The sequence below is a fragment of the Meleagris gallopavo genome, chromosome 21 (genome assembly GCF_905368555.1).
Source record: "Meleagris gallopavo chromosome 21, MGAL_WU_HG_1.1, whole genome shotgun sequence".
Classification (NCBI taxonomy): domain Eukaryota; kingdom Metazoa; phylum Chordata; class Aves; order Galliformes; family Phasianidae; genus Meleagris; species Meleagris gallopavo.
In genome coordinates, this window is record NC_139424.1 from 71,877 (window position 1) to 95,369 (window position 23,493).

At 52.8% G+C, this 23,493-nt stretch overlaps 3 protein-coding genes and 1 pseudogene across 8 annotated transcripts; 2 read left to right on the forward strand and 2 right to left on the reverse strand.

The window, feature by feature from the left end:
• Positions 1 to 166: 166 nt before the first annotated feature.
• On the reverse strand, positions 167 to 1,922 carry LOC146543000 (uncharacterized; annotated as a pseudogene).
• Positions 1,923 to 4,621: 2,699 nt separating this feature from the next.
• On the forward strand, positions 4,622 to 9,812 carry LOC146543001 (borealin). 6 transcript variants are annotated; one of them, XR_014887556.1, is made up of 11 exons: positions 4,622 to 4,737; positions 4,825 to 4,953; positions 5,242 to 5,282; positions 6,828 to 6,903; positions 7,211 to 7,347; positions 7,903 to 8,102; positions 8,349 to 8,447; positions 8,637 to 8,763; positions 8,891 to 8,901; positions 9,213 to 9,299; positions 9,636 to 9,812. XR_014887556.1 is itself a non-coding variant. In XM_085240771.1 (10 exons), the coding sequence occupies exons 1-10, from the start codon at positions 4,656 to 4,658 to the stop codon at positions 9,678 to 9,680; spliced, it is 1,023 nt and encodes a 340-aa protein (XP_085096897.1). In that variant the 5' UTR covers positions 4,622 to 4,655; the 3' UTR covers positions 9,681 to 9,812. The 6 variants fall into 6 exon arrangements, 5 of the variants coding, with proteins under 5 accessions (XP_085096897.1, XP_085096900.1, XP_085096899.1 ...); XM_085240771.1 differs by lacking the exon at positions 8,891 to 8,901; XM_085240774.1 differs by lacking the exon at positions 8,891 to 8,901 and having other exon boundaries at positions 8,023 to 8,102.
• Positions 9,813 to 9,954: 142 nt separating this feature from the next.
• On the forward strand, positions 9,955 to 16,464 carry LOC104917388 (fibrinogen-like protein 1-like protein). The gene is made up of 3 exons (XM_085240775.1): positions 9,955 to 13,232; positions 13,632 to 13,763; positions 13,898 to 16,464. The coding sequence occupies exons 1-3, from the start codon at positions 13,229 to 13,231 to the stop codon at positions 14,524 to 14,526; spliced, it is 765 nt and encodes a 254-aa protein (XP_085096901.1). The 5' UTR covers positions 9,955 to 13,228; the 3' UTR covers positions 14,527 to 16,464.
• Positions 16,465 to 18,831: 2,367 nt separating this feature from the next.
• Positions 18,832 to 22,666, reverse strand: LOC100545500 (fibrinogen-like protein 1-like protein). The gene is made up of 4 exons (XM_085241178.1): positions 22,663 to 22,666; positions 21,788 to 21,934; positions 20,573 to 20,692; positions 18,832 to 19,597 (listed from the first exon to the last, which is right to left on the reverse strand). The coding sequence occupies exons 1-4, from the start codon at positions 22,664 to 22,666 to the stop codon at positions 18,951 to 18,953; spliced, it is 918 nt and encodes a 305-aa protein (XP_085097304.1). The 3' UTR covers positions 18,832 to 18,950.
• Between the last annotated feature and the right edge of the window lie 827 nt (positions 22,667 to 23,493).

Consider the following 23,493-nt stretch of genomic DNA (forward strand, 5'->3'; position numbering starts at 1 on the left):
GAAGGGCTCAAAAGAAACGCGATCACTGTGCGGGGAGTGTCAGGAAGCTAGGATCACCTCTAAGAACTCTGAACCCGGTTGTGAAGGTTCACAGATCCAAGGACTGACATCAACCACCACCCACACCCACAACAACGCAAAACATAACGCTATTGCGACCAAAAAATGTCATCCAGAAGTATATTCAGGATTCGAGCATGATCAACTCTTCTGCCACAAACCACAAATGGTTAAAATCAGCTATCAGCCTTTCTGTGTCCAATCAAGGTCCCACGGGGATCTTCTGCAAAATAAAACAAGACATCGACTCGCCCTTTTTGGGCTTTGTTAATATGGTTCAAAAATGAGGGAACAACCCAGCAAGCGTTGATTTTATATTCCTTTTTCGGGGTGTCTTTAGCCTTCCACGCCTTCCAATTCGTCAAGGGATTCCATTAGGGTTAGGGAAACTGGCCTCAGGTTAGCTGAGTCAATGGACGCGGTCCGGCCAGGGAGATAAGAGGGTTTCCCTGGCTTCTCAGCCACTGAACCGTGACTCGCAGGGATAACTGGCAAGAGTGGTGAGGCCTTTGGACAGAAGGTGTTAAATCGAGGATCTCTGTGTTTCCCTTTGTTGTGAGCTTTCTAATGCATCCACCCTTCACCGCCCCCACCCCGCTCACTTGGGAGGGGCGAACACATCAGGTTTCCAATGGCTTGGATAGCCGCTCAGGCTCCTCGGGAGAGGCCCTCGGGCCTGGGCTTTTGCTTTCCTCGAGATTCTTGAGCTTCTGCTCTGGCCACCGGTTAACTAAAGTCTCTAGCCTGACAGTGGCTAATCCATTCATCAGATCTCGTGAACACCCTTGTGCCAGCCCAGTGTCCAGCGACAATTACGCTTATCAGCAATATTTTGCCTACCTGTTTTTACTGACAGTGAGGCCCTCCCAGTCCCACTGAGCTTTGGCCTAGGTGGCCTGGGGCAAGGCTGACCGCTGCAAGCCTCACTTCCCTTGGCTCCAATTTCCTGGCGGAAGAAACCGCTGGAAGAAACCATATTTTCTCCCATAGTTAATTGACTCTTGGGCAACCTCCCCCCACGTCCATCCTTTGTATCCTGACTGCGGATGGTTAGAGGTTACAGTTTCTTCTAACACTGCCCGGCTTCTTTCTCCCTGAGACATAGCCTGTATCTTTCCTCGCAGCTGTGTGCCTGTGGGTTTCAACGATTCTGGAAGCCCCCCAGTTAAAGCAGGCATCCTCTCAGGATCAACAGGCATCATCACAGGTGATTCATGGTGTGGCCGCAGCTTTCTATCATACATCATTTGGAGATAAGCAGCTTTTGGAACACTCTCTACTAACTGATCAACTGCTCCAGTAATAGCAAGAGGGCCTCCCCTTTCTAAAGGGCTGAGACCACCTGCCCAATAGGCAGCCCTCTGTGTTAAGGACCAGAGAGCACAATTCTTGCCAGTAGTTGAATATACTCCTGGTCCCCAATAACCTTCCGCTTCCTTCTCAGTTAACACGATTTGGTCTCCACCAGCGAGACCAACCCTCCGTAAGTACTCTGTTTCAGATTCCTTTGCAGAGCGGCTAAAATCTTTTTTCAGTGTTGCTAGTTCAGTGGCTGAGAAGGGAATTTCCTTAACACTCATTTGAGGATCTAGATCCTCGCTGCTATCGAAGGTATATTCGGTTTTTATCGAAGGACGCAATGGGGCTGTTGGGATTTCTAATTTACCTAGCCTTTCCTTCATTCCCCGTAGTTCCTCCTGAGGAAAAGTTTTTTCTTGAGGCAAACTGTGGGTGACAGTATCGCTGGCGTGCTTACACGTTAACAGTTCCTCAAAAGCCATTTGCAACGAAGCCGAATTACGTTTCTCTCTTTCTAATTGTTCCTCAAGGTTGATTCTACAGAGTTGGTACCAATTCTTGTGTTACTTTAACTGATTCCTGCAGTGCTTGTATAGTTTGGGTTTCCGCCAAATGCTTTTCATCTCGGAACTCCACGGCAGCTTTTAAAGCAGCCTGGAGTGCTGCTTTAAAATAAACAAATCAACGACTTTCCTTTTCCAGCTGGATACAAGCCTCATTTTGTAAAACACTAATACGGTCCGAAACACACTGCAAATTATGCCAACTTGGTCGTGCCAATCCACCCCTGATAAAGAGGGCCGAGCACCATGCTTTTCTAAAAGGTCAAATAACACATCTTCACTCTTCATAGCGGCAATACCGTCACTCATTTCTCATTTCACTGAAAGACCGACACTAAGGGAGGAGGAGGTGCATGTATTCAAAAGCTCCTTACCTCCTCAGGGAAACAGACACTCATCAAATGCGAGTGCTCCAATCACTTTCCCTTTCTCTGAGGGAAGCACACAAAAAGGATCAAATTTCACACTTCAGTTACAAGATACTTGAATCACAAAATGCAGAGACGTCTTCCCGAGGAGGCACACACGTAATCAAAATTAATTCATACGTCCCCGAGAGGTATACACACAAGCAGTAAAGTTTCAGAACATGGAGCGGTCTTCTTGGAGAAGGACTCACGCCTAAGTTTTCAAAATTATCGCTCCTTGCAACTCCAGGAGGTACACACAAAGAAAGTTTCAGACTTTGCAAACCGCTGATGCTCGCTTGATCAGCCATTTGCATTGCTGATGTCTGAAGTGAAGAATAAACAAAGCAAATAGCAAAGGGAGGCCGGCCGTGGGCGGTGCAGCCCTTCCAGCACCGACAGGTAGATTTGAGGGAGACGCTTGGGGCTGGGCGACTTAAACAGCTGCTGGTGACAGTGCACCAGCTTACAGGATGGCCGGCAGCATTTCCCGTACCCTCGGCAACGTCTGGCTCAGCCATAAAGACGTTCCTGGAACAAATCATTCCCCGCTACAGGATAATAGAGCCGGCAGCCTCAGGGAGAGGAACTCACTTCCCTGGGAAGGTGTTGCAGCGAGTCCTGAACACGTTGGGGCTACAACGGTGTGGGAATGAGGCGACCTATTTATTTTTGGCTAACATTGTCCGTTCTCGCGCTCTGTCTGATTGCTTAAGAGACAGACTTGCAGCTAACTGGTGATAGACACACAACTGTAACAACCTGGTGAAGGCCTCAGAACAAGCACTGTACTGTCACGTTCTCATGAAAGGTGCGGAGCAAACGCACGCTGTGCCAAGCGCAGTGGAGAAGCCAGGAGTTAGTCGTCTTGCTTACAGCAGGCTCAGCTTCTCCCCCCTCCAGCAACGACCCCCCATGACTGCCCCGCAAAGGGAGAAGCACGGCGGTACGGCACACGCACGGCGTGTGATGCTGGGCACTGCCTGCCTGGCAGCAGCTCCCGGCCCAATTGCAGGGACCATCACACGGATCACAGGCGCTGCCAGCCCCACAGCCAGCGGCGCTCGCCCCACAGCATCCTGACCAGCCCAGAAAGAGAAGGAAGAGGACGGAACCTCAGAACATCACGAGTTCCGAAGTGCTTGCCCCTTTTCCCACCCCCGTTCCCTTCCCTTTCCCCCTTCTCTTTTCTTTCTCCTGTCTCGCTTGCTCGCCTTTGAATCAACCAAGGCGCACCCTTGTGCTTGGCACAGCGTGCGTTTGTTCTGCACCTTTCCTGTGAATATGACAGTACGGTGGTTGTTCTGAAGCCTTGACAAGATTGTTACGGTTCTATTACGGTGCAGAACCAGAACTGTAATTCAACATGGGGGGATGCCCCCACAGCACTGCCCGTGGCTCAGGGCAGGGGAGGTGTCCCTACGGAGCTGGAAAAGAAGCGCGCTGGAAGTCTTGGGGAGATGGGTGCAGTTTGGGCGTCCTGGGTGAGCTTTGGGGTCCTGGCAAACTTTGTGGCCAGCTTAAGGGCTTTGGGGAGTGTTGGGGGGATGGGCCCCTGAGGGGGTCTTGCAGCGTTCTGGGCATTCTGGGAGGGTTTTGAGGAGCTGTGGGGGCATCCGTGGAATCCAGCACAGAAAGACCGAGCACGTGCAAGGACGCAGAACCCTCTGCTGGTGATCTCAGGGAAAGTACCGAGTACGTGCGTGCCGTCTGCTTCTTAACGCAGCACAGCGCGCAGCGTTATCTGAGAAACGGGAGAGCCGCCGTCTGCACCAAGCGTCTAAGTCTGCAGAAAAGCATCTGCTCTCGGCAGCCAACGCCCGGCTTAGCAAGGCAGCTCTGTAGCTGCGGACTCAGCAGCCCGTGAAAGCACGTCGCTTTTCACGCAGCTCGCTTCCCTTCATTCGACTCGTCTCCGAAAGCTCCTCCTTGCCCGCGCGCCCAGCCCTGCCCGGGGAGCCCCGCCACGGGAGGCTGCAGGCGCCGGTAGTAACGCTCCGCGTCCCGCGGGCCCTCCGGCGCGTCGGCCAACGACGGGCAGCGCGGCCCGCGCCGCAGCAGCTCGGCCAGGCCCGGCTCCGCCGCTCGCTCCTCGTGCAACGGCCGCGGCGCAACGGCCGCGCCAGCCCGGCCCCACCGCGCCCGCCATCGCCACCACGGCGCCGCGCGTCATCGCGCCGCGCCGCGCGTTCCCATTGGCTGCGCCGCCGCTCGCGGAGCTCCGATTGGACGGCGGCGCGCGGCGGGCGGCGGTTGAACGCGGCGCGGGCGGGCGGGCGGTGCGCTGCGGGAGCGGGGCTCTGCGCCGCGCCGTTCCTCGGCCCTCATGGCTCCTGCCCGCAGGAAGGCGGCCGCGGGCGCGCGCGGCAGGAAGCTGAGCGCCTTCCTGAAGGACTTCGACCGAGAGGGTAGGCCGCGGGCGGGCCGAGGGCCGGGCCGGGCCGAGCTCTGCGCTCGGGCCCGGGCCGCGTCCGACGCCGCGTCCGTCCCCGCAGTGCGGAGCCGGGTCGAGCAGCTGCGGGCGAACGGGGAGCGCCTGGTCAAGGAGATGGAGAACCTGTACGACGTGGAGCTCCTCCGGCTGCCCGTGGCGCTCCGCGAGATGAACTGGCTGCAGTTCTTCGGTAGCGGCGGGCGGGGCGGGGGGCGGGGCGGGCTTCCCCTGGAGCGGCGCTCGGAGGCCGTCGCTGAGGAGCGGTGGGACGCGGCGCGCGGGGCTCGCGCGAGCAGAACGCGGGTGGGCGCGGGCGGGTGCGCCGCCCCCTCTGCCCGGGGCCGCTCGCTCGCGGCCGGAACGCCTGCTGTGCGCTGCCCGCTCCTGCGGCGGCGTTACGGCGCGGCTGCGGGCGTTGCGGGAGCTGTCCCGGCTACGGACCGCAGCGGCGCTTCCAAACGAGATGTCTTCTTTGTAGCTGAAGGGGGAAGCCGGAAAGTCCTGGAAGAGGCGGTGACGGTAGGTATCCGGCACGAGTAGGAAGCTTTCCCCGGCGCGTGGTGCGTTCCTGGAGGAGACGAGGGCTTTGTGTATCCGCAGGAGCGCTGCTGCGATGGCGCGGGTTACGCACTCGGATCTTAACTGCGTTAAGGCTTAGCGGGAGGCGATGCTGTGGTGTCCCCTGCAGGGTTTGCGTGCTCGTGCCGCTCCTTGCCCGGCTTTGCGGGCCTGCTTAGTTTCACGCTAAGGGATCGCTGAGGTTGGAAAAGACCTCCCGGGCCGCTTTCAAAACTCCTGGACGATCGCGGTTTCCCCTCTGAGCCCGTGGTGTAATCACCACAAGCCGCTTACTCCGAGTGGCATCAGAAGCACGTGGTGTGGAGGGGGCCTTTCCTTGAAGCATCCAGTTTGAACTGGTAGTCGAGGTGTTGCAGGGAGCCGCGCTTCAGTGCTGATTGTTGACAAAGCAGCTCCTCAAACTCCCTCGTATGCTGTTGGGCCAGGCCCCAAATAGTTTGTGCCTCCGTGGGTCTGCTGGGGCCACAACCTTCCCTCTCCTCAATACCTGCCTAACCTCTCAGGGTTCTGCAGGAGCCTGGGCGGGGAGTTCTGTGGCACGGGAGTGTCTGCTTCTCTAAGTTTTCTCCTGAGTTCCTCCACACCCTCTGCCCCTCGATGTTAGCCGGCTTTGGGGAGGATCTGATACCGATCATGAAAAGCACGTTCCGAAAACGTGACAGTGTGAACAATGTGATTGTGTTGGTTGGGACGTTCCAGAAACATCCAGAAATGCTGAGGCGGAGAAAAGGAGAAGCGTGTGAGGAGGGAAGCTTGGGAACCTGTTGAAACATCTCTCTGTCCATCGACAGATTCCCTGGGAAGGCAGTGGGAGGCAAAAACACATTAGCACCCTCAGGAGCGTAACTTTTAAGGCTCAAACCGTGCCGTGTTGTATACAAGCACCAGACGGGTGACCCAGCTGTGCTTTTAGGCTGTTGTATATGTACACCCTGCAGCGATGGGCATGCTCTGGGCAGCCTCTCCCAGTCCTCTTTGCATTTTAACATTCTTCAGGGATGGTCATAAAGGAAAAAAAAGAACTAAACACGATATAATCGCTCTCCGTTGGCTGCTCCATCATCACACATGGAGATCACTGTTGTCTAACGCACCAGCCCTTCTCTCCTGCTATCTGAAAGGTTGCTCTCCTCCCCTGGAGTCATTTTGCAGAGCCCCACGCTGTGGGGGTTTGCTCCTAAGCCTCTGGAAGAGCACGTGCCTTTCAGTAAGCTAAAGCATTGCTGTGGTGGTTGAGCAGCAGAGTCGGTGAAGCGTGCTCACAGCTGCCCAGCAAGGCGTGCTGGCGCTGAAGGACACCGAGATCCATTATGTCCGGAATAATGAGGAAGGACCTCTTTTGAGCACAGCAGAAGAACGTAAAGATGTAGTTACGTTAAATAGTTATATGTGTGAAATAGTTATAAAGATTTTGCCTGCAACTTTGACTTATCACAAATTTGCGCTACTGATCATCCTGACAATATTATGACTTCTTAATCCTAGGCAGACTTGGGAATAACAGAAATAAACAAGCTGACAGCAGAATTTATCCAGACTCCTTTGAAAATCGTCACGAAAGGTCAGTAGTTAACATTCTGTGAATGCTGATTTGGTTCTTAGCTACAGCCTTCGCTACGTTTAAAGACAAGGACGTAATTCTACCTTTACTCCTGAGACCTGAAGTAGTTTTAGTTGCTTTAATTAAAGCATTCTGGATAATTCACAGCCGTGTTCTCTTTACTGTTGTCATCAGAATTCAGATTTTAGAAGCAAACTGTTGCCAAAAGAAGCTTGTAGTATATTTCCTTACCTTAGCTAATGGTCAGTTATGTCACGTTAGTTTTTTTTTTCCTGTCAACTTGAATAATGCTTTCTTCTTTTCCTAGAAAAATCTAAACACGGTATTGAAGCTCCTGAAGAAGCAGCAGAGGTTCCTTTGCTTCCTCCAGCAAAGAAAGCGAAACACGATGGCCAACTTCTTCTGGAGCAAGCAGCTGCAAGTATTAATCCAAGAAACGGAAAGGTAAGTAGCTGCTCTTTGTGATGGCTTTTATTCCCAGGATATAAACTATGTACCGAGACGATGCTGATGCCTATGGTGGGACAGCTGTGCAAGGTGCTGTAAGGGTGGCTTTGAAAAAGCTGTTGCTTCCTGATCATGCGGTGACGCTGGAAGCTGGGTTTTGTTGGCAGGTAGTGCTGTTACTTGTGGCGAGCAAAGTGACTGTGCTGCGAGTTACCTCTGCTTTTATTCCTGTTGTACTTCTGCACGTGAGAGTCTCATCCTTCTCATCTGAGCGGGTGTCTTCAGCGTTGCTGTATGTAGGGAGTGATATTCCCTAGAGCAGAACAGTCTGGGCCACGTTGAAAATATTTACCACTAATGCTTTTCGGTTTTGTAGTAGTTTTTGAGTTCTGCTGTGGGCAATGGTAAATACACGAACCGTCCCGAGTCAGAGTAGAAGTTAACGTGGTCCGTTATCCTCCTGAAGTTCTACAGCTGAGCTTCGGGGAAAGGATGTGAGAGTAATACTCGAGTGGGGAAGATCTCAGAAGTTTGTCCCGTGGCTTGTTTCAGGCTCCCGCGCTGCAGGAAGGAGCCTGTGGAGCCAAGCGTTTCGTATGGAGCATTTGCTCGGTGCGGACTTGGCTGTCACAGGAGAGGGAAATGACTGACTTGGCAGCTAATGTGTTTCAGGTGAGGACGTCCACTAAAAAAGCACCAGCGTCCAGGAGCAGAAGACCTCCTTCAGCAAGAGTGAAACGCATGAGTAAAAGGTAACGGCGATGAGTTTCGTGGCAGGATTTCAGAAATGGAGAGTAAAGGCGCGGTGCGAACGTAGCTGCTGAATGGGCCGGTGCGTGGCCTAGCAGGCTGGGTGACGTAGGCATGCCGTGCTGTAGGGCGATCTGCAAGAACCCTGGGTTGTCTCATCTAAGTCTTTGGTAAGACAGTGCTTACGTGTCTGTTTAAAATTATTCTTCTGAGAGCAGGGCTCTACTTACATGCTTCCTTTTGAGCAGATCAAGCAAAAGCAGCTTTATCACTCCAGCTACTGGCAGAAATCTTGATCTCTGTGCTCGAGGGGGCGCCTCCATCCTCACACCCAGGTTTGATTCCAGGTCTGTATTCTATTGCATTTCTCTGTTAATTTCTTATACAGAGGAGTGCCTTGCTGCTTGCTCCTTACATCTCGGTTGTCTATATGCAGAATATTTTCCAGCAGCGCTTTGAACCTGCAGTGGTTCAAACTTGTGGTCCAAGTGCTTTAAACAATTGCAGTAAAAGTCCTTACCTGTTGCTTTTCCCAGAGTTTTCAAGACGCCGGGTTTGCGCACACCCGCAGTAAATGAACGTGTTTACACCATCTCTGCTAATGGCAGCCCCCTTGCTGATGGCAGTGATGTCTTCATTACCGTTCCTGTTGGAGGAGGGGAGGTAAAATCAAACTTGAGTCTGTAAACTCTATGCAGCAAGAGAGCCTGTGCCTTCTTGGAGGCCTTATCAGTTTCAGGGGACTCCCTCCTGTTCATCCATTCTCGCCCGCTTACTTGTGCCACCGCAGCTTGTCAGGAGGTAAATGTCGCTTAAAAAGAACCTGAAGAAATTATTAGTCATAAGCGGGAGCTGTCTAAGAATTCTGGTCTAAGCAGAATGCAGACTGTTGCTTTGCTGTGCTTTGAGTAATGCTGAAAGTACCTTCTGCTCACGGTGGTGCATCAGTACACCAAGGGCAGGTACGGGATGAGCTGGTCAAGCTGGATGTGGCTCTTGGCACGTACGTGGCCTCCTAGTGTGCAAGGAGGTTTTTTTTTTTTTGCTGCTTCTAGCTGCTGCAGCTAAACAACCGGGAAACCTGAGATTTGGTGGTGTTTGGCTTCTTACAGAGCATTCGTTTAACAGCAAGTGATCTGACCAAGAAGAATCTTCTTCATCTGAATCCAGAGGCACGAGGCATTATGAAGAAGCTGTCTGTAAGTCTTTCCTTTTTTTTTTTTTTTTCTGTTCGGGACCTGAAGCTGTAATGCAGCATTGTCTCTGTCCTTAATTGTTGTCCTTAACTGTTGAGCTACCGAGCTGTAACAGAAGCTTCTTATTTCAAGTCTTGTGTCTTAGCTCCTATTGCTGGTGAAGAAGCAGCATGAACTGGGAAGGGGAGGGATAAAAACCTCACACTTGTAGAAAAATACCTGTTGTCAGCATTTTGAGAAACTGAATTGAATCTAAAGGTGTCTTCTGCTTCGGGTGGAAAGCGGAAGTGGCTGTGGGTTATAATCTCCCTGGCTATTGATGAATTTCTTTCTTACTAGGTTCGTCTTGCACAAGCTTGTAGCAGTGCAAAAACCCATAGGTGAAGAGCAACGAATGTCAACACCTTTTGTAAACGTGGAACTACTATAAGCTACAAGTACGTTTTATTTGGTGTCTTATAATTCTGTGAGCATTCATTTAAACAAAACGAAATAAAAACAGCAAGGCAGTTAAAACCTGTGCCGTGTAACTGACAACGCTGTTAATATTCAAACGTCCTTTTCCAGCTGTCAGAGTGATTCGGTTGTAGGTGGCATGAATCACAGCTACCTGGCAGCTAACAGCTAACCATATTCATCACCCAAATCCATTTCCCATTCTGTCTGAGCCCCGTGTGCCTTCAGGGAGTGGGTAAGCAATAGTTCTTTTCTCTGCAGTGTATTGCTTGCGCACACTACTAGAATCCCTTCTGCCCCTTCTGCAGCCCACGTGGCAGTAACGTTTGCTTCAACCAAATCGGAACTTCCCTCTGCTATTCAGCTCAAGTGTTTGAGGCAATGCAGGGAAGCTGATTCACTTCCTGGTAACAGAATCGCTCAGCAAGAGATTGCAAAAGCGCCAGCGCTTCTTCATTAAGATTTTTCTGATCCTGAAGGAAGTACGCAGAGGCAAATTATGATGAATTCATCCAGTGGAGAGGCACTGGCATTACTGCGGGCAGCTGCCCTATGGAAGCAAGGTCATTCACACAAGGCAGGGAGACTGGGGTACAGCTGCAGAGCAGTTTCTCTCAAACAAGTTTCTTCCAGCTATGTGCAGAAGCGCAGGCTGAGGCAGTTTACTTGTGTTCCCAAGCAACCAGGAGACCTTTTTCGCAGGTCAGTCACCTGTTCAGGCTGTGCTCTGTATTTGCCCACACGTTCCACCCCTTTGCAGCGTGAACTGGGACACAGCTCTTCGGAAGACGGCTGAAGCACGTTGCATCCAAATCCCACACAAGCAATACAGTGTGCAGCAATGAAGAAGACGTGTGATCAGAATCCAGTAATACTGTACTGTTTCCTGCACCGTGGAGTTATGGGGGCTACCCAGGTAGAAATAGGATCATTCGTTAGTTTTCCGTGTGAATAATTTGGGTCTTCATCTGTGTCATCATGCAAGTTCCGCTTTTGAAAGCATCAGGGCTGTATACACAACAGTCCCTGTTAATGATTGCACCGGTACCCCCTGGGCAGTGGTCAGTATGTCTGATGCCGTGTGGTTCCGTAGTACCGTTTTATGTCTGTTGTAATTTCCAGCTAATCAGTCCAGTAGCTTGATGTGCTGAATTCAGTGCTGCTGCAGCATGATTGGCTCCTGCTGATCCTTGCCATTCAGCAGAGATGACTGCAGCTCGTGGCAGGAAGATGGCCATGGCATAGAATCACCAAGCAGCCCGTTTATGTCTGGCCAGAAAAGTTTGCTGATCAATTGGTGTTTGTGATAACTTGGAATGTATGGTACTGGCTATGTAGGGCCATCCCCGAATAATCGTCAGGAGCAGCTGAAGGGTAGGTATGGCCAGCCATGCTGACCAATGAAGAACCTCAAAGTATCAAATGCACAGAGTACTTCTTAGGATCCTTAGTCAAGGATTTGGGTAAGAAAATGATCTTAAGCCAGCTTTTGGGTGAAGCTCCTGGAAGAAGCAGCGATGGTAGGTATCCAACACAAATTCAGAATTCCTTTACAGACCTGTACATTGCGGTAGCACGCCACTTTATTTTATTGCATTCCCTTTCACTGTTTTTCACTCCACTCGTCTCTTTGCATTGCATTCCACTCCCATCCAGTTCATTTCATTGCATTCCCTACGATTTCACACCACTTGGCATCATTCAGCTCCACTATACCTCATTCCTTTCTTTTCAATGTGCTTGCTCCCCCCCTCCACTCCCCCACTTGTCCCTCCTCCCTCCCTTTGACCAGCTGCTCCTTGCTCAGCCTTGCTGGTTTCCTGTCTCCTCGTGGGGACAGAGAGTTCTTGCACACTACCAAAGGCGTCCTTAGAGCTGTTGGCTCCGTTTGATTCTCTTTTCCTTAAGAACCTGTTTCCAAGGGACCTTTACCCTGATTATTTGAAAGAGATGGAAGTTCACTCTTCTGCAGCTGTGGGGGGAGTCCCAGGGCCTCGGGAATCAAAATTACAAATTATAATCATAACGTCTTTCTTATTTCTGGGAGAGAGAAGGTATGGGGTAGGAGGAGATGACTCAACCCCCCAGAGGCAGGAGCCGCTGTGTGCAGCCCCAGGAGAGCCGTGTGTCAGAGGGTCCAGCCCTCTGCGCAGCCAGGGAGCGCCCGTTGTCCCAGCTCACTGCTCGGGTACAAAGGCAGCAGCACAGTGGTGACATGCTCTGAGAACTCAGAGTGGCCCGGGACAGGGCTGCACCGCCACTGCTGCTGCTGCCATGGAGCTTAACGCACTGGGGCTGTTCCCAAATGGAGCAAGCAAGTCACGGAGCCGCATCTCGTCCTCCGCACTGAGATCCCTCTGCGCTGAGAAGCACTTGTGCAAAGGCATGTAGACATCCTTGAAGTGCAGGAGCTGGAATCCTAAACTGATTTGATAGGTGCGTGGGCTCCTTGTCTTCGTGATAAACTGCCCCCGCCTCTGAGCCGCTCCGTGCGCTCTCCCGGATGGGCACTCTGGAGCAGTGCTGCTTCACAAGGAGCTCACATCAATAGGAAATCCACGGCGAGAAGAATTCCTGCAGTACAAAGGGCAGGGAAAGCGTGGGCTTGCTGGGAAAGACTTGGGCAAGGTGGAAAGGATCAGGTCAGGGAACACCGGTGCAAGCTGGATGTGGACGAGTTCCCGGGCGCTGAGGAATGCACCCACAGCTGTTGGGGGGCTGGCGGGTGTCATGCGTGGCCACTCCCCATCAGCTTTGACTGACCGTGGCACCTGCGAGAAGCATCCAAAAACTGGAGGAAAGCAAACAGAAGGGGGAAAGGAGAAGGGCAGCTACAGCCCCTCTCTGCCCCCAGCTCATGCTTTGCAACACCACAGTTCCCATCCACGTGTGCTCGGATCTCCTCCGCCGCCCTCCATGCACACCTCAGCCCCTGCCATACCTTACACGCAAATCACACCCCCTCTATGTACCCTCCAATCCCCTCTGCTTAGATCTCTGTGTCCCACCCCATCCACCCACGGATTTGTCCAGTTCCTAGCACCTCGGGTGCCCTCCATTCTCACCGTGACCACTCAAGGTCTCTCCAGTCCCCGGAGTTTGCTCTCCCCGCTGGATGAGGACTGGCATCCAAGTGTTTGTTCAAAGGCAGCGCTCTTCAGAGCTCTCGGCTACGCCGTTCCCAGCAGGAATTTCATCCAAGGAGCTGAGCACTCACAGCGGAGAGCATTCCAAGCACTCCGGCAGGCACAGGCGTTGTTTTCTTTGCGGCTGTGTGCCAGGCACCACGATCACTTTCTTCTCAGGTCGTGTTTTCTGAGGGCCAGAAGGGAACTCGCTCTGATTCCCACCCCCAGGAGAACGGAGGCTGCGTGGGTCAGACGCGCTCCCCCCACCCACTGCAGAGGGCCCTACAAGTGCCTCTCCCACTGCAGCCCCACGGCTCTGCGTGTCAGAGGGAGCCCCGTGCCGCAGCCATGGGTGAGTGCAGGGCTGGGGAGGGCTCCTTGCGGGGCACCGGGAGAGACTCTGAGCACTGCCCCGATGGGGATCGGGGGCATCAGCGCACGCAGAGGGCCGCGCTCCCCTGCACCCCAGTCAGGTCCTGCTTTGGGTCCAGGATCGTTTTCCTGTGAAAACTCGGCTCGGTCAGCTGTTGGTGCTGTGCTCCACCCGACCCTGCCTCGTGCGTGGCTTTTTTTTGGGGACAGGGAAAGGGCAAGCTGCTCACCCCTTGGGCAGAGCAGCGGAAGCCTTCACTCCCCATCTGGCACAGAGCACAGTGAACGTTGTGTGTTCCTGCGTCTCACGTGTGAGTGCTGCAGCCAGGGGGTTTCCCACCTCATGTCTCAACGTTTTTACATCTTTTCCTTTTTCTAGTAACCCAGTGCCTTCTACTCCCTGCTTGTGTGCTGGTCTTGGCCGCCCCAGGCCTCTCCGTGCCTGCACAAACCCTGAACACTTTCAAGAAAACCTTCTCCAACACTTCGACAAGCGCTCTGAAGAAAAACAGTAAGGAGCATTCCATGGGTATTGCAGTGCTCTCACCAACCCCACTGCCATTCCTTGGTCTGAGCCGACCAAGGAGTGCTCTCAGCGTCTCCTTGTGTCAGGTAAGATGTAAAACCACCTGTTTCCTGCCGCAGGTTGGCCCAAGGACTGCAGTGAGATCTCTGCGGGCAGCCCCAGCGGCGTCTACGTCATCCAGCCCTCAGGGCTCCACCCCATCGTGGTGTACTGCGAGATGAACGTGACGGACGGGGGCTGGACGGTCATCCAGAGGAACCGCCACAACACAGACATCACCTGGGCCGAGTCCTGGAGCACCTACAAGTACGGCTTTGGGAACGTGCGCGGCGACTACTGGCTGGGCACCGAGTACATCCACCAGATCGCCAAGCAGAAGGTCTACCAGGTCAGGTTCGTCATCCAGGATGCCTCCAACAACATCAGGTTCGCAGAGTACAACCTCTTCAGTCTGGACGATGAGTCCCAGGGCTACCGGCTGCGGCTGGGCTCCTACGCAGGCACAGCAGGGGATGCCATGGACTCGGACAATCCCAGTAACATGCACAACAACATGAAATTCTCCACCGAGGATCGGGATCAGGACGCTTCAAGGAAGAACTGTGCATCCCGCTCTGGGGGCGGGTGGTGGTTTTCGTCCTGTTATTCCGTGCGGCTGAATTTCAAGGGCGGCATGACGTGGGGCAGCCTGTGCAAAGGGGACTGCAAATCCTCGCTCATCCTCATCAGACCAGCTCCGTACAGATAGCGTCCCTTCCTCACCGGACGCAGCCAGACCAGAGCTCTGCTGCACCGCTCGTTGCTGCCTGGGGTTCTGGGCGTGGGTGGGGGTGTTCCTCTATGCCAAGAGCTGTTTTCCTTTCCTCTTTTCCTGGAAATCAGCAACGTTCACTGCTTTGTCTGTGGCCCGTCACCTGTGCTGGGTTTTTAGGACCATCATTAGAACAAGACATTATAAACGTTTTGGTATTCCTGTCCCAGCAAGGGCTCATTCTCTTTCTGCTCTGTGGTTACAGATGAAGGCCACAGACTTCAGCAGAAAAATCTCATTCATTGCCAGCTAACCCAACCTACGCTGCTCCACGCCCAGGCAGAACGTACGAATGCTGCAGCCAGTGCTCATCCTGCAGAATAAAACTGCTTTCAGAACCAGCACAGACGTGTGGAAATGTCCTTCATCTGCTGCCAGCTATTAGCCAGGAGCAGACCTGAGGTTCCTGTTTCAGAAATCAGAGGGGAATATTTTCGACGAAACAAATGGGGAATTAAAGACAAAACTTGCACTTAAAGAAGGGAGTTGGGTTTCAAAGTGTGGATCTTTCCAAAGGGGAACGCAGAACCGTACAGCCTAAGGCGAGAGGTGAGAGTGAGGGCGCGTCTCCCCCGCCCCCCGTTCTCCTTCCGGCTGACCATTGCACCGTCAGCCTTTTTCCGGCAGGGGGTGACCGCAATCCCGGCTGTTTTCAGCCCAGCTGATGGAAACCGGCGCTGCGCTCAGCAGCAGCTGTGCCAGCAGCAGACTAACGGCAGTGCTGAACGCTGTCTGGTTTAAGCGAGATTCCAGGGCGCCTACCACCAAGCTCAGAACTGAATTACTATCCGATATGACTACGAGCCAGTCGTCTTACCCGTATAATCAGTAAACAGACCAGAGCTCTCCCACTCTCCAGTACCAAAGCAGAATGTATGGCTGGATCTCCCCTTGAGTAGGGGAGACTCTCAAGGTTACACCTACTGCAGGGATTCTTTATCACACAATCCCAGAATCACAGGGGCTGGAAGGGACTTCTGGAGCTCCCCCAGTCCAAATCCCTCAAAGCAATTCCCTGCAGTACGTTGCTCAATACATTCCTGTTCTCCCACATACAGAGCAACTCCACTGCCTCGGTCCATAATGGCATTGCCTTGATGGACCCTATCCCCCAGGTCCTCCAGTTTAAATCCTGCCATGCTGCGTTGGCCAGCCTGCCATGGATTGCCCAGCCTCTTCTGGACAGGTGGATTCCAACTCTCAGACAGGTTATAATCTTCACAAAAAGTCCCATTGTTGTAAAAAACAAAACCCTCACTCCAGCACCAGCCACGCAGCCAGATGATGTGCATTACACATCTACTTCAGGCTTCTCTTTCTTTCAGCTGACAAAACTGAGAAGATAACATGGTTCTAACATTTTCCAATTGTGCTCACAGGGCTTTATAGTCTTTGATTCTGCTCATGTTCTGTCTTCCACTTTTGTTCGTGTCCACAGAAAAGAGCAGCAGCAGATAGCAGTCTTTGCAGTATTTCCTTTCGCTTGCTGCAGTGATTTCTTGTGCCTTGATGTTAAGAGGCTCTGCCAAAACAGATCCTTAGTAAGTGACTAACAACAGTTTGTTGAGCTGTGTTATCTTTGCTAATGTTATGTCTTAGATCGATTGTTAGTATATCATCCCTGAGACAGAAACCACTGACCGATGCAGGGTTCCTTGCCTCCGTGGTTCAAGGGATGCAGGAACCAGGGGGGGCTGCTCTGCTCTGAGCACCATGGCCCAGTGGAAAGGTCACAGCCATAAACCCGATCTGGGACTGGGTGTGAAACCAGCCACACCTAGATTTCTTTAACAAGGAATTGAGAAAGCAAGAGGGTCTGCTCTGGACCTCGTGACTGAACAGGAAAATCTCCTGGTAGAGTGTGTGTTCAAGCCTATCCTTTATGCAGTAAATGATTGAGTGTACCTTGACATCTCAAATCCTTTGTTAAATCTCTATAAAGTTTGTTAAATTGCTATGTTACATTAATAAATATATTGCTGCTTCTCTCTTACAAGTGAAGAGTGTAGATTCCATCCATGACAGAGAGTAGGAAGGAAGCACCAGCTTGATTTAGCCATATCCATTGATCTGGAGACCAAAACAGGGCCCCCAGGCCAGGCTGCTATCAGTGCTACTGGGACTGGCATTCTCGTGCTGAGCAAAGCCAAATGTCCACTTCAGCCACCCTTGCTGGCTGTGCTATTGCTAATGCAGCCCAGGATCTCTGCAAGGGCATCCTGCTGACTCCTGGCAAAGTGCTGCTCACTAGGATGCCGGGGCCTTTCCTGGTAATCCTTCTGCTGCCAGTGAATGGCTGCCTGTGTGGATGGGGTCACACTCGGGGTTTGGGTGCAACTGTCTTGGGAAGATCATGGAACAGGGGAGATGAAGAGGTGATCCCAGGCAGCTGGCACAGCTTCAGCAAGGGCAGAGCAGCCTCACCCACCTGCTGGCCTCCTGAGATGCATTGGGTGGAAACAGATGAGTAGCTGATGTCATCTACCTGGACTTCTGCAAAGCCTTTGACATGGTGCCCCACCACATCCTTATCTCTAAGTCGGAGAGATACGGGTTTGAGGGGTGGGATGTTTGGTGGATAAGGAATTGGTTGGAGGGCTGTGGTCAATGAGTGTGCCAGGTGGAGGCAGGGATGAGTGGTGTCCCTCATCCCTGCTGTTGTGGGACCCGTACTCTTCAACACCGTTATCGGGGAGATAGATGATGGGATTGAGTGCATCCTCAGTAAGTTTGCAGGTGATACCAAGCTGAGTGGTGCAGCGGATACAGCAGAAGGAAGGGACGGCATCCAGAGAGACATGGACAGTGAGTCCATGGGAACCACCTGAGATTCAACAAGGTAAAGTGCACGGTGCTGCCCTTGGGTAGGGGCAATGCCAGATATGTGTTCGGACTGGGGGAAGAACTCCTTGAGAGCAGCCCTGCAGAGAAGGACTTGGGGTTCTGGAGGAGGGAAAGCTGAGCTGAGCCAGCAGCGTGCAGCCCGGAAAGCCGCCAGCAGCCTGGGCTGCATCAGCAGAGGGGTGGCAGCGGGCAGGGAGGGGACTGTCCCCCTCTGCTCTGCCCTCGTGAGGCCCCACCTGGAGTCCTGCGCCCAGGCCTGGGGCCCCCAGCACAAGAAAGACGTGGGGCTGTTGGAGCGGGTCCAGAGGAGGGCACGAGGGTGCTCAGAGGGCTGGAGCACCTCTGCTGTGGAGCCGGGCTGAGGGAGCTGGGGGTGTTCTGCCTGGAGAAGAGAGGAGAGCTCACTGCAGCCTTCCAGCACCTAACAGGAGGAAGCTGAGAAGGGACTCTTTCTCAGGGAACATAGTTAGATGACAAGAGGTAATGGATTTAAACTAAAAGAGGAGAGGTTGAGGTGAGATATCAGGAGGAAATTCTTCCCCTTCCCCACATGGAGCAACCACTGAGCCTTGGACAGAAGCAGATTTTGGGTAAACTGGCCCTGCTGACCAGTCAGAGTCACAACTCGATGCACAGTGGGAGCATCCAGAGATCTGAGAATCAGACTACAGTCCAAATTCAGTACAAAACTGTACAGTGCTGTGTAAAGCAACTAAACCAGAGGGACCTGTTCAGGACAGCCAGCAGTAGAGGGGATGAGCTTCAGGCTTTCTGCTGAGGAGTCTTTGAGCACTTCAGAATAAAACCGAAACAACAAACATCAGCAGAAAACCCCTGCATGGCACATTTGCTCTGCACCAGCTCATGCAGGAGGATCATCAGCTCCACCGCTGATGTGGCCCAGCACTGCTTGACAAAACCATCTCAGGATGAGGAGCCTGCACACTAGCCATGGGAAAGATGTGCTGTGTGTGCTCCAGGGAGGCTTGGGCCACTTGGTTGTGTGCATCTCCTTGTCTGGGAGGAGATCTGTGAGAGCACACCACATAATGCACCCAGCGTCCCTGAGGTCCACCACCCTTGGGACTAGACAGAGTGGTTCTTCCTCCATTTATTCACATTATTGACACAGCAAGGAGACAGGAGGCAATGAAGTCTGGCTCTGGGGTTTATTGTAGCTGATTTCTCACAGTGTGGGTAGCAATTATGGGACTGAGGAGCGAAGCGGGGAGATGCTGATTGCACAGAGAAGGGAACTCGCACTTCTCCTCTTCACCTACCCCAAAGCAATGCCTGTGTCCCAGTGCCGGCCAACACAGCAGCACTGGGTGAAGCTGCCCATGTGCAGGGGGCTCCAGGAGACCACTCCTGAGCCCCAGAGCTGCAGTGTTGGAGCTGGTGGCCACGAGGGAGCTGCAGGTGGCACGGGGCACCCAGCAGGGCTGGCACAGGGCTGGCAGGCACAGGGACGGGGCACCGGGCTGCAGACAGTGGCACTTCCCCAACGTCTGGCAGAGTCAGCACACGTCGGTGGGTTTGACGAGGATGAGGGATGATGTGCAGTCGCCTTTATCACAGAATCCTGGCCAGAGGATGTACTTCTTGGCATTGAGCACGACGTTCTGGCACCTGTCGTACCACCACCCCCCATAGCTGTTGGCGCAGTTCCCACTGTACTGGTCCTGGTCTTTGTCCACCGTGCTGAACTTCATGTTGTCGTGGATGCCGCCCTTCTTGGGGTAGTAGCCGGTCAGATAGTCGTCCCCTTCACCAGAAAACCGGCCCAGCCTCAGCGGGTACCCGCTGCTCTCGCTCTCCACTCTGAAGATGTCGTACTCAGCATAGTGGGTGACGTTGGCTTTGTCCCGCACGACGAAGCGGACCTTGTAGGTGCCCTGCTGTGTCAGCAGGTGCAGGTACTCGGTGCCCAGCCAGTGGTCGCCCTGCACGTTCCCGAAGCCGTACTTATAGGTGGTCCAGGACTGCTTCCATGCGATCTCAGTGTTGTAAGTGTTCCTCTGGACAACAGTCCAGCCCTTGCCTTCTGTGTCCATGTCACACCACACCACGCGGGGGGGGGACCGTGCCGGCTGGATGACGTACACCCCGCTGGGGCTGGTCTTGCGAAGGTGGCTGCAGTCTGCGGGGAACCCTGCAAAAGGAACTGCAGAAAACAGAGAGCGAGGTGGAAGAGAGAAGGGCTGTATGAGGCTGTGTGGGCAACAAGGAGCTCCTAAAAGAGAGCAAGGACTCAGCACAAAAAGGGATGCTTTTATTTGTGGTCTTTTTTGCACTAGCAGTGGCTCTTCTGTAGGGAGAACAAAGGCCCCCTTGCTAAGCATCCTGCTCGTGACTTGCCCTTGCATTTGGAGCTGCTGATGCATCTGGCCAAGATGGAGGGGGAAAAGGATCTCCCAGATGCCAGTGTGTGCTCCAGGTAAGGCTGGCCTGCTACTGGGGCCCTTGACATTCTGAGATGCACGCCCTGCAAAGATCAGAAGTGTGCAAAATGCTCCACTGGGTGAGGATATGCAGTGAAAATTTATGTTTACCCTTGGGGTTGTGGCACTGCAAAACAAGGGCAGGCTCTATCTTGATCTGATAGGCATCTCCACCTCCAGCTTGCTTCAGTTCATCTGTTAACAAGACTTATCTGTCATCAACTACTTGCCAAACTAATCTGTCACCTAATTCATTTTTCTTGTTTTGTGTCTGATGTTGGACAATTTACTGCGGGTTCTTCAAATTCAGCCCATGAATTCTGCTTATCTTTGAAACACATCTTGCATGGAACCTTACCCTGCCTGCGTGGAGGGGGTAAAGACTCAACAAGAGATACAGATAAATGCATAAATAAATAATAAAGTACTCGGGTGACCTCTGATGCTCTGGTGGAACTGTTCAAGCAGAAGCCCCTTGGTTTCAGCCTGGACCACCAAAGGATGGCTTGACATGGGTCAGGCTGCTTACTTTAAAAGAGCTCAGGAGTCTGTATGTTGAGAAGTTCTTGTCTTGTGGCTCGGCCAGTCTGCCTGCATGACAGCCTGTTTAGCACCTGGCAGACCCAAGGGTCGGTGCTGAGCCAGGCTGAAGCTCTCTTGCCCTTGGTGCCACTTGCCCCAGTTGGGTCCATACTCACCGCTCCGCGAGCTGGTGGTGGGCATTCCTGGACCTGCACTCACACAGTGGAGAAGCATCATCACCACCACAGGCAGGAGGACGAGGTTCCCATGGAGCTGGCGTGTCCCAGCCTGCAGCCCTGGGGAGGGAAGGGTGCAGCATCATCAGGACCCCTGGGCAGCCCGCCGCCCCTCAGCGTCCTTGGGGAGCTCTGACCAGGGAATGCAGAGCTGCAGGACCAAAGTCCAGAGGATGAGTCCCATGCTACAGACGCCAGCTACAGGGTGGATAGGAGAAAGTCTCTTGTGTGCGCATGGTGACATGAGCCCAAACCGCTGGGCTGTTGGTGGCCACCAATACAAACCCATATTCTGCATCAGCTCAGTGCTGGGGGAGATGCCAGTCCCAGGTGGGGAAGGGCCCCTGTACAACCACAAGTGCTACATGTGCTGATTAGGAGGGGATCAGGAGGGGAAGGGACCAAGCTGAAATGCAGGGCTCCATACTAATGAGACAGGATTTAGGTAACCTGCAAAAAGTATAAGGTGCCACCATGGATGTATGTCACCTACTGCTTTGGTCTGCATCCCTTCTAAGATCATGGTGCCAGGCCATGTGTCACCCAGGCCAGGTTATGGCAGCTGTCCTGCTGGTCTCCTTGTGCCTTTGTATATTCACCCCATGCAGGTCTGGTTTGAGCCCAGCAGCACACCTGAATGCAGCTTAAATCTGGGAAGATTACTCACCCATCACAAAAGCACAGCCAAGCAGAGAGCAGGAATCCAGTGGTGCATCTCCCCATGCCAGGCTCTACATGGTGACTTTATAGGCACACTCCCACTTGTGCTCACACGTGTTGTTTGTAGAGGCACTAGGAGATGCTTGCAGACCATGACTCAAGAAGCTTTCAGATCCCTTTACAGCACAATAAGGCCCATGGGGGAAGGGAGTCACGCCCTTCTAGCCAGAGAATTACAAAATACTCCCTTCCACGTGGAGAGATTTCATGTATTGACTCTTACCATTACACAAACACTACATGTGAATTGCCCACTTGGAGTAATTTCTGGAGAGCCGTGATCAAACTGAAGCAAAGAGACCTGGCTTTTTCTAAGGACATAAACAAACTGGCGAGGGAAGTGAGGTTAGGTTTCCTATTTGCCTAATTTCAAAGGCAACGTTGGAAGGATGAGTGCAGATCCTCAAGAGGCCATCCTGCTGACTCTCCACTCACAGGCATCAGGATTGACCGGTGAAGTCATTGAGCTGGAGTCGGCATCCAGCAGCCAGAAGTCACTGCATGTGCAACATCTTCTGGCACTACAGTCTGCATGATCTGAGCAGCCGGCAGGGGCTGCAAGGTCTTCAGTATCTAAAGGGGCTGTAAGAAAGGGGACAGAGTCTTTAGCAGGGGTTGTTGTGACAGGACAAGGGAAAATGGTTTCAAACTAAAAGGGGAGATTTAGATTGGAGGTAAGATTCGTACACTAAGGGCAGTGAAGCACTGCACAGGTTGCCCAGAGAGGCGGTGATGCCCCATCCCTGCAGACAGCCAAGGTCAGGCTGCAGGGGCTCTGAGCACTGATGGAGCTGTGGGTGTCCCTGTGCACTGCAGGGAGTGGGACCTGATGGCCTTTAGGGGTCCCTTCCAACTCAAATGATTTTATAATTCAATGAGTCTGTGATTTAGAATGGGCTGCTTGGGGTTATGTCAAGGTTGGTTGTGAATATGTCAAGAAATGAAGATTCCACAACTGTTTTTTTTGGTTTTGTTTTGTTTGTTTTTAGTGTTTGTTACAATCTAATTGTGATTTCCCTTGCTTCCCTTGTGTCTGTTGCCTCTCATCCTGCCCTGTGGACCTCCAGAGCTGCAGAATCACAGCGCCATATATTCATTTAGGTTGGAAGTGACAGTCTGACCCCTCTGCTCAATGCAGATCTACAGGGTAATGTGATCTACTGGGGGGTCATTGGGTCAGTGTGGTGTCCTCATCCAGTCAAGACTTGAAAACCTTCGAGGAGGAAAAACTCACAGCCTCTCCGGACACCTGTTCTAGTATGTGACCAGGAGTCACTATCAGGCTACAGACAGTCCCTGACTTGAATTACCCATGTTCTAACTTAGATCCATTGCTTCTCATCCCAGCACCCCTGAGAACAACTTGGCTTCATATTCTCTGCACCCACCAGGCAATGCAGGCCATGAAGGCCACCCCTTTGCCTGCTCTTCTCTCTATGGTACTGATCCACAGAAAAAGGACTGACTAGAATTTTCTTGAAGAAATCCATGTTGTAAGTTCTCCTATTTACAAAGAGAGGCTTGGACTGAGTTTATTCCATGTTCATTTCACCCCAGTTCCCAAAGCTGCAGGGGCAGTGGGTCCAGCAGAGCATACCACAGATTGCACAAGAGTAGCGCTGTGCTGCTGGAGTGGGACTTTTTGAAATGTGGTGCTTAGATGAAAAAAGCACCGCTTGCCAGGAGCACTCCAGTGCCTCTTTCCCGAGGGCCAAGATGGGTCCCCATGGCTGCTGGGCTCAACGCCTGTTCTGGAGAGAGCAATTGATGGCCCGACATTTGATTTCCATCCAGGAGGGGAACGCCATCAGGATGTTTACTTATGTGCTGAAATGCTGGGAGGTGCTCAGAGGACACAGTTCCCTGGGGAAACCCTGTGAGCAGTGAGGGGAGGTGGGGGACGGGGGCAGCCAGGCTGCATACGTCGGAGCTGTTCCGAGGCACTGTCTCATTGGCAACTTGCTATTTGCTTTGCTTCTGAAGAAAGCTCTTCACCTCCATGAGACACAGCCTTCTTTGCCCAAGGACGTGTCACTTCACGATGAAGAGCAAACAAGGCACAAAGTGCTGTCACCGACCAGGGGACAAGTGCTGTGGTTTGGGTCTTGTGCTCCCACCCCCTTACCCGCAGAGCCCTATAA